Raw genomic sequence first — 9591 nt, 5'->3', positions numbered from 1 at the left:
CTCAATGTTCTCCGTAGAACGTGCTTGCTTGCCAACGTGATTTAGCGTAGTGTGGTAGAAAGTCTTCTGGAGAACCAGTATCTCTGCAGGTAGTAGGTCAATTTATCACAGTAAGTAAATCTGTTACAATTTAACAGCGGTAGATATTCATATACAATGCATTGTATTTGGTAAAGAACCGTCCTATCTTGTATTTTTGAGGCCCGTGGAGAAAATAAGCAGTTGATCGCTAGCAAGCTAACGAGGTAGCACACAGTTCATGTAGCCAGAGAGGAAGAGGCGAAGCAAGATAATTTACTCTGCCCAAAATCGGTCCACGAAAATAAGACAACGAAGTGAGGAATTTGTGTGGTCAATAAATGTCGAATTTGGTCAACAACCAATTTAATTGCTAATTTACTACGCGAGGCATATTTGATAAAATAGAAGTTTCGTAATGGTTAGGTTGTTAATAATGCATTGATCTAAGTGGTCGCACGTGGCATTTCGGCAACTTTGAAAAACGACCCTATATTGGAGGCGTGTGAACAACAGGCAGAAATATCTGCCCTCGTTGGCTAGAATGGACCCAGCTGATCTCGCCGCCTCGCCTGCCTGCCTCCCATATTTGAGGACATGTATTTCCATTGTTAGAATTGTCACTCGACTATCTTGTCCATGTAAAAACATCTGATGTTAACTACTCGTTGGCCTCGCTGTAAACTGCATCATGGTGTAAACTGCCCTTTTAGGTCATGTACTTGTTTGAATTGAGGCTGTTACTGTAACTACTAGTAAACGAAAATACTTCATACAGTATGGGCATTATATAATGCTAGCTAGCTTGGTAGGCTGGGTAACATGACTGTCTTTAGCCAGGAGTGAAAACGTAGGTAACTCTTCGATCACACCGACAATGTTAATGCATTTTGGTACACCAGAATTACATTAATTTCAAATGAAACGCTACGTTTACGTTGCAGTGCGTTGGGCGTTGGGCGTGGTGCGTATGTTGGATTTATCGAACGTATGCCTCCAACCTAGCCAACACTGCTAGCTAGCCAACTTCTACCGAATAGCAGCACTGTAGAAACTTACAACGGAACGACTTGATTAGCGTAGTGTTAGCTAGTTGTCTTTGCTGTCCTTGTATCCATGATAATTGTGTAGTTTAGAGAAATTTAGTGAAATTGTCGAGGTTACCTAGCCAGCTTCACTTTCAACAACGTAGCCACTGCTAGCCAGGCTACTTCACCAGCCAGCAGTACTATATCATTTTAGTCAATAAGATCTTTTATTTTATTTATTTTTTTTGCAACGTAAGCTTAACTTTCTGAACATTCGAGACGTGTAGCCCACTTGTCATTCTAATCTCCTTTGCATTAGCGTAGCCTCTTCTGTAGCCTGTCAACTATGTGTCTGTCTATCCCTGTTCTCTCCTCTCTGCACAGACCATACAAACGCTTCACACCGCGTGGCCGCGCCCACCCTAACCTGGTGGTCCCAGCCCGCACGACCCACGTGGAGTTCCAGGTCTCCGGTAGCCTCTGGAACTGCCGATCTGCGGCCAACAAGGCAGAGCTCATCTCAGCCTATGCGTCCCTCCAGTCCCTCGACTTCTTGGCACTGACGGAAACATGGCTCACCACAGATAACACTGCTACTCCTACTGCTCTCTCTTCGTCTGCCCACGTGTTCTCGCACACCCCGAGACCTTCTGGTCAGCGGGGTGGTGGCACCGGGATCCTCATCTCTCCCAAGTGGTCATTCTCTCTTTCTCCCCTTACCCATCTGTCTATCGCCTCCTTTGAATTCCATGCTGTCACAGTTACCAGCCCTTTCAAGCTTAACATCCTTATCATTTATCGCCCTCCAGGTTCCCTTGGAGAGTTCATCAATGAGCTTGATGCCTTGATAAGCTCCTTTCCTGAGGACGGCTCACCTCTCACAGTTCTGGGTGACTTTAACCTCCCCATGTCTACCTTTGACTCATTCCTCTCTGCCTCCTTCTTTCCACTCCTCTCCTCTTTTGACCTCACCCTCTCACCTTCCCCCCCTACTCACAAGGCAGGCAATACGCTTGACCTCATCTTTACTAGATGCTGTTCTTCCACTAACCTCATTGCAACTCCCCTCCAAGTCTCCGACCACTACCTTGTATCCTTTTCCCTCTCGCTCTCATCCAACACTTCCCACACTGCCCCTACTCGGATGGTATCGCGCCGTCCCAACCTTCGCTCTCTCTCCCCCGCTACTCTCTCCTCTTCCATCCTATCATCTCTTCCCTCTGCCCAAACCTTCTCCAACCTATCTCCTGATTCTGCCTCCTCAACCCTCCTCTCCTCCCTTTCTGCATCCTTTGACTCTCTATGTCCCCTATCCTCCAGGCCGGCTCGGTCCTCCCCTCCCGCTCCGTGGCTCGACGACTCATTGCGAGCTCACAGAACAGGGCTCCGGGCAGCCGAGCGGAAATGGAGGAAAACTCGCCTCCCTGCGGACCTGGCATCCTTTCACTCCCTCCTCTCTACATTTTCCTCTTCTGTCTCTGCTGCTAAAGCCACTTTCTACCACTCTAAATTCCAAGCATCTGCCTCTAACCCTAGGAAGCTCTTTGCCACCTTCTCCTCCCTCCTGAATCCTCCTCCCCCTCCCCCCCCCCTCCTCCCTCTCTGCAGACGACTTCGTCAACCATTTTGAAAAGAAGGTCGACGACATCCGATCCTCGTTTGCTAAGTCAAACGACACCGCTGGTTCTGCTCACACTGCCCAACCCTGTGCTTTGACCTCTTTCTCCCCTCTCTCTCCAGATGAAATCTCGCGTCTTGTGACGGCCGGCCGCCCAACAACCTGCCCGCTTGACCCTATCCCCTCCTCTCTTCTCCAGACCATTTCCGGAGACCTTCTACCTTACCTCACCTCGCTCATCAACTCATCCTTGACCGCTGGCTACGTCCCTTCCGTCTTCAAGAGAGCGAGAGTTGCACCCCTTCTGAAAAAACCTACACTCGATCCCTCCGATGTCAACAACTACAGACCAGTATCCCTTCTTTCTTTTCTCTCCAAAACTCTTGAACGTGCCGTCCTTGGCCAGCTCTCCTGCTATCTCTCTCAGAATGACCTTCTTGATCCAAATCAGTCAGGTTTCAAGACTAGTCACTCAACTGAGACTGCTCTTCTCTGTATCACGGAGGCGCTCCGCACTGCTAAAGCTAACTCTCTCTCCTCTGCTCTCATCCTTCTAGACCTATTGGCTGCCTTCGATACTGTGAACCATCAGATCCTCCTCTCCACCCTCTCCGAGTTGGGCATCTACGGCGCGGCCCACGCTTGGATTGCGTCCTACCTGACAGGTCGCTCCTACCAGGTGGCGTGGCGAGAATCTGTCTCCTCACCACGCGCTCTCACCACTGGTGTCCCCCAGGGCTCTGTTCTAGGCCCTCTCCTATTCTCGCTATACACCAAGTCACTTGGCTCTGTCATAACCTCACATGGTCTCTCCTATCATTGCTATGCAGACGACACACAATTAATCTTCTCCTTTCCCCCTTCTGATGACCAGGTGGCGAATCGCATCTCTGCATGTCTGGCAGACATATCAGTGTGGATGACGGATCACCACCTCAAGCTGAACCTCGGCAAGACGGAGCTGCTCTTCCTCCCGGGGAAGGACTGTCCGTTCCATGATCTCGCCATCACGGTTGACAACTCCATTGTGTCCTCCTCCCAGAGCGCTAAGAACCTTGGCGTGATCCTGGACAACACCCTGTCGTTCTCCACTAACATCAAGGCGGTGGCCCGTTCCTGTAGGTTCATGCTCTACAACATCCGCAGAGTACGACCCTGCCTCACACAGGAAGCGGCGCAGGTCCTAATCCAGGCACTTGTCATCTCCCGTCTGGATTACTGCAACTCGCTGTTGGCTGGGCTCCCTGCCTGTGCCATTAAACCCCTACAACTCATCCAGAACGCCGCAGCCCGTCTGGTGTTCAACCTTCCCAAGTTCTCTCACGTCACCCCGCTCCTCCGCTCTCTCCACTGGCTTCCAGTTGAAGCTCGCATCCGCTACAAGACCATGGTGCTTGCCTACGGAGCTGTGAGGGGAACGGCACCTCAGTACCTTCAGGCTCTGATCAGGCCCTACACCCAAACAAGGGCACTGCGTTCATCCACCTCTGGCCTGCTCGCCTCCCTACCACTGAGGAAGTACAGTTCCCGCTCAGCCCAGTCAAAACTGTTCGCTGCTCTGGCACCCCAATGGTGGAACAAACTCCCTCACAACGCCAGGACAGCGGAGTCAATCACCACCTTCCGGAGACACCTGAAACCCCACCTATTCAAGGAATACCTAGGATAGGATAAAGCAATCCTTCTGCCCCCCCCCCTTAAAAGATCTAGATGCACTATTGTAAAGTGGCTGTTCCACTGGATGTCATAAGTTGAATGCACCAATTTGTAAGTCGCTCTGGATAAGAGCGTCTGCTAAATGACTTAAATGTAAATGTAATGTAAATGTCAAACTGTATGTGTAGACGGCTTGATAGAAATGGTAGGAGAAGGTGAATGTTGAACTTTTGCGTACATAACTGACCTGCCTAGTTAAATAAAAATACATATCCAGATGACGCTGCGTACTATTTCTCGCAAAAAAACTGCCGATGTGTTCGAAGCTTAATTAAGCAAAAGCTTTTCTCAATGCATACGTCTTGTGCATGCATGTCCGTTGTGTAATTAACTGACATGCCTAGTACTTGTATTTAAAGCATTTCCCTTTTGGTTAGTGTTGCTTATTGATTTGTCACATTTTGATCTAATAATTGTGTGACTTATTTTTTTCAGACACATCATGGCAGAAGATCAAGCAGTGTCTGAACTTGAGAAGAAGGTAGCACGACAGATTGAGGTATATTGTCATAGCAAAATGTATTCTACTGTAGCTGTATAACCAAAGATGGTGGTATTATACTGACAGCTAACCTGGATAATGCTGGTCAACCCTGATTGACATGTTTTTCTTTATCTTCAAAGTACTACTTTGGTGATCACAACCTTCCAAGAGACAAGTTCCTCAAAGAACAGTTGCAGCTCGATGATGGCTGGGTGACCCTGGAGACCATGCTGAAGTTTAACAGGTTTGTGCAATTTACTTTTATTTGCTCAATTGGAATTTGGGACTTAATTCAGCCTACATTGTTGTTGTTGTTTTTTAGATTAGTTGCTTGCTTATAACATGATTCCTAACTCTCCCCTCTTTCAGACTGAAATGCTTGACAACCGATCCCAACGTAATTGTTGAGTCTCTGAAAAAATCCAAGTCTGGCCTTTTGGAAATGAGTGAGGATAAAACAAAAATCAGGAGAATTTCAAGCAAGCCTTTACCAGAACTGAATGACGAGTACAAAGATGCCCTCAAACACAAATCTGTGTACATTGTAAGTTGGGGTTTCCAATATTTGAGATGCCACTGATTGAGATCTTACAGCTGTTTTGGAGCCAAACATGTTCTATGATCTCCCAGAAAGGTTTTCCATTGGAGACAACGCTTGATGAGATTGAGGGGTGGCTGAAAGGGAAAGGCGTCATAGAAAACATTCAGATGAGACGGAACTTGCAAAAGAAGTTCAAGGTAATGTGGCAGGAGAAATTTTTTCCCAGTTAAGATTGAACTTTTTGTAATAATAACACACAGCATCTCCATCCATTTTCAGGGCTCAGTGTTCCTGACTTTCGACACTGAAGAAGTATCAAAGCAGTTCCTTGAACGCACAGACACCAAATCATTCAAAGAAAATGAAATGATTGTACTCTCAAGGTATGTGGAGGCTTAGCTACCATTGCCAAGTCTCTAAGATGACCTATTGATACTGGTGAAAAATGAATATTAACTCTGCTCTTGTTTTCAGAGAGGACTACCATGCAAAGAAAGCAGAGGATAGAAAACAGTTCAAAGCGGAGTCGAACGCCAAAGCTAAACAGTGAGCACATTACTGACACTTAATAATGTTCTTTTTGTCTTTTGGTAAAGTAAATTGTGCAAAATTAACTGTTTTATAGAGACAAGGACAAAAAACAAAAACATGCAGAGGAAGAGGAAATGGTAAGATCTCTGGAAGTGCAATACTAAATCATTGTATGTTTTGAAGGGGGTTGTCTTCATTAGGACTAAACATTTTGAAACTGGCGTCTGTTCTTATTGGGCTAGTTTGTGTAGTACCCCCTCCAATTAAAGATGATTTTCTCCTGTTTGTTCCTATTAAACAACACACAAAGGTCCTGTTCTTCTTCCCTAAACAGGGAGGTTTAAAGTTGCTCACTAGTGGTGCTCTGCTTTATTTTGCATTGTAGAAATCTCTGGACGAGCAGACCGGATGCCTGCTGAAGTTTTCAGGCAACCTTGACAGTGTTTCAAGAGAGGACTTTCACGAGGTGTTCTCAGGTCATGGTCAAATCAAATGGATTGATTTCATCAGGGGTGCCAAAGAGGCAAGAATTGCAATGTAATAAACTATTTGAACCACCCTTCAGTTACACAAATGAAATTGTCATAGGAAATAATGATCAATTATTATTTTAAAGGGTACCATCTTGTTCAGAGTGAGTGCTAAGGAAGCTTTTGATAAGGCCAAAGAAGCAAATGGAGGAAACTTGAAAATTAAAGACAAAGATGTTACGTGGGAGGTGGTGGAGGGAGATGCTGAGAGGGAAACTCTGAAAAAGATAATTGAAGACCAACAGGAATCTCTCAACAAACAAAGAGGCAGAGGTAACTGATTTCAAAGGGGGGGGGTAATATTTCCTGTCTGATCTGATGGAACATTTCCTTTCGCTCTTTACAGGTGGCCGAAAATCAGGTGGGAGAGGGGGTAGAGGAGGACGAAGGGACAGGGGTGGACGTGATGGCAAATCACACTACCAAGGCAGAAAGACCAAATTTGATGATGGTGATGATGATGATGGTAAGAGTTATGTTAATCATGCAATATCATAGGATTCTGGTGAGACAAATGTCTCTACCAATCTTCAATGAGAAAATAAACTTTGGAACAATTGAGTATCTAATATTTTCCTTTTAACTTCCATTTCTCTAATAGCACCTCCTAGTCCAAAGAAGCGAGCACTGGAAGAAGCGGGCAAAGATGCTGATGCTCCAGCTGCAAAGGTTGTCAAAACTCAGAATGGTTCTTAGAAATGATATGTACTGCACATGTCAATGTAATATTGTATTTGAAAAGAAACTAACTGAAAACAGAACAACTTTATTCCATTCCAGTGGAGGCTTCATGAGAACTGTAGATAGTCCACCTTGATGTCAACTTAGAAAACAATTTATAATGCAAGATTGGAAACGGTAAATTTCTACCCTGAACATTTTTTTTTAATGGGTTTGTCTTATTTAATATTGATTTAATTTGTTGACTGCGTCTGAACATATAATTTCATTTCAACAGGAGTGTATTATGCTTGTTAGTCACCTCCATACAAAGACGTGCATGTCATTAGAAAGTTGTTCATTGCCATTAAATTTTTCCTCAATTATTTTAATCGTGTATACTGTTGAATCCTAAAGCCCAGATCTTGTTCCTTTCTAATTTGCTTTTGTGAATAGCCAATAAAATTTGATTTTTAAAAGTTAGATTCTCTGGCCTATTTTCAAAGCGCTTGGTGTCAGACTAATTTAGACTTTTGTCAACATTACCCCTTAATGATTTAGATTTTTGTAACTTGTAGGATGCTGGCAAGTCATATCTTAGCTCTGTCAAGGAGAGAAACACGGGCAGGATTGATTTGTGTACTTGTTCGGCATTTGTTACCTGCTATTACTTCCAAGTTTTACTCCTCCGTCACTTGCTTTCTTCTGTATGAGCTGAAATTCGTCAAAAAGAGATTGGACAACCACTTATGACAGAAGTTGATGGAGTAATACACCACGATTGAGTGTTCTGACAACTTACATCTCATGTTGTTTTGTGACAGTAATATACTGCTGTCATTGCCATAGTTAAAGCGGTCCTCAAACTGCATGTCCATAACGTTTTTTTATTCTCGAGAAAGCGATCAAGGTTTCTCAACTTTTTTTGTTTAATTTGAAGTGAAAACTTGCCTTGGTTGTGTTTGGTACCAAAAGGGGATTCATTATCACAGTGTCATATTCCTTGGCATATTTTTATTTTATTTATTTTACCGTTATTTTACCAGGTAAGTTGACTGAGAACACGTTCTCATTTGCAGCAACGACCTGGGGAATAGTTACAGGGGAGAGGAGGGGGATGAATGAGCCAATTGTAAACTGGGGATTATTAGGTGACCATGATGGTTTGAGGGCCAGATTGGGAACTTAGCCAGGACACCGGGGTTAACACCCCTACTCTTATGATAAGTGCCATGGGCTCTTTAATGACCTCAGAGAGTCAGGACACCCGTTTAACGTCCCATCCGAAAGACGGCACCCTACACACAGGGCAGTGTCCTCAATCACTGCCCTGGGGCATTGGGATATTTTATTAGACCAGAGGAAAGAGTGCCTCCTACTGGCCCTCCAACACCACTTCCAGCAGCATCTGGTCTCCCATCCAGGGACTGACCAGGACCAACCCTGCTTAGCTTCAGAAGCAAGCCAGCAGTGGTATGCAGGGTGGTATGCTGCTGGCATGGGCTCTCAGGAAACGCATGTACACTGGATCAGGTCTTTAGAATATCTCCAGTGTATTGTCAATGTCAAACCCAACACACAAACTAAGATCAAGGCAAGTGGTTAGATAATACTCCAGTATAACTTCTTCAGTTTTATTTTCTTACCCTGCATCAAGCATTGCTGCACCAATGTTAAGAACTCAGCATCCCAAATCTGCAACCAATTTGCCCTTTGTCATGTGGATTGTATAAAGCATATTTTAACTATGCAAGTCAGTTAAGAACAACCTTATTTACAATGATGGCCTGGCAAAAGGCCTGCGGGGATGGGGTCCTGGGATAAAAATATGTATAAATACAGGACAAAACGGCATAAAGAGAGACCTAAGATGACAGCATAGCAAGGCAGTACCACAACATAGCAGCACAAAACATGGTACAAACATTATTGGTCACAGTCAACAGCACAAAGGTCAAGAAGGTAGAGGCAACAATGCAGCCACAACTGTCATTAAGAGTGTCCGATTGAGTCTTTTAAATGAAGAGATTGAGAACTGTCCAGTTTGTGTTTGTTGCAGCTCGATCCAGTCTCTAGCTGCAGCGAATTGAAAAGAGGAGCGACCCAGGGATGTGTGTGCTTTGGGGACCTTTAACAGAATGTGACTGGCAGAATGGGTGTACATGCTTAAAGGAGAAATGTAAATAACTTTAAAGTTAGACAAAGCAATTTCAATTCCAACAAAATTCCAATCTAAGAATTGGAATGCCAACAAATTGGGAAGAGCCAGTAGTGGAGGTTTTGGCAGAAATAAACGTAATGCCGATATGGATGCCTCTGAATTTGACGTTACAGCTTGGCTAATGGGAAAATGCTGCCATACAGTGGACTCGGAAAGTATTCAGACCCCTTTTCCCACATTTTGTTACAGCCTTATTTTAAAATGAATTCAATTGTTTCCCCCCCCTCAATCTACCCCATAATGA

At 44.7% G+C, this 9591-nt stretch overlaps 1 protein-coding gene across 3 annotated transcripts; it reads left to right on the top strand.

The window, feature by feature from the left end:
* The first annotated feature begins 20 nt into the window (after positions 1 to 20).
* Positions 21 to 7609, top strand: LOC129821289 (lupus La protein homolog B-like). 3 transcript variants are annotated; one of them, XM_055878784.1, is made up of 12 exons: positions 21 to 110; positions 4816 to 4879; positions 5005 to 5108; positions 5234 to 5408; positions 5495 to 5602; positions 5685 to 5788; positions 5880 to 5951; positions 6031 to 6073; positions 6322 to 6459; positions 6553 to 6739; positions 6813 to 6932; positions 7068 to 7609. In XM_055878784.1, exons 2-12 carry the CDS (start codon positions 4823 to 4825, stop codon positions 7160 to 7162), a joined length of 1203 nt encoding a protein of 400 aa, XP_055734759.1. In that variant the 5' UTR covers positions 21 to 110; positions 4816 to 4822; the 3' UTR covers positions 7163 to 7609. The 3 variants fall into 3 exon arrangements, with proteins under 3 accessions (XP_055734759.1, XP_055734760.1, XP_055734758.1); XM_055878785.1 differs by lacking the exon at positions 21 to 110 and adding an exon at positions 763 to 868; XM_055878783.1 differs by lacking the exon at positions 21 to 110 and adding an exon at positions 4387 to 4415.
* The last annotated feature ends 1982 nt before the right edge of the window (positions 7610 to 9591 follow it).

The sequence above is a fragment of the Salvelinus fontinalis genome, chromosome 23 (assembly GCF_029448725.1).
Source record: "Salvelinus fontinalis isolate EN_2023a chromosome 23, ASM2944872v1, whole genome shotgun sequence".
NCBI classification, from domain to species: Eukaryota; Metazoa; Chordata; class Actinopteri; order Salmoniformes; family Salmonidae; genus Salvelinus; species Salvelinus fontinalis.
The sequence above is the reverse complement of the archived record's forward strand: the minus strand, read 5'-3'. Positions and strand labels throughout refer to the sequence as shown.

Coding starts and splice junctions, on each gene's coding strand:
- LOC129821289 (XM_055878784.1), top strand. CDS start 4,823: ATGGCAGAAGATCAAGCAGTGTCTGAACTTGAGAAGAAGGTAGCACGA. Junction 5,789..5,879: donor GAAATGATTGTACTCTCAAG/GTATGTGGAGGC, acceptor TCTTGTTTTCAG/AGAGGACTACCATGCAAAGA. Junction 6,933..7,067: donor TGATGGTGATGATGATGATG/GTAAGAGTTATG, acceptor TTTCTCTAATAG/CACCTCCTAGTCCAAAGAAG.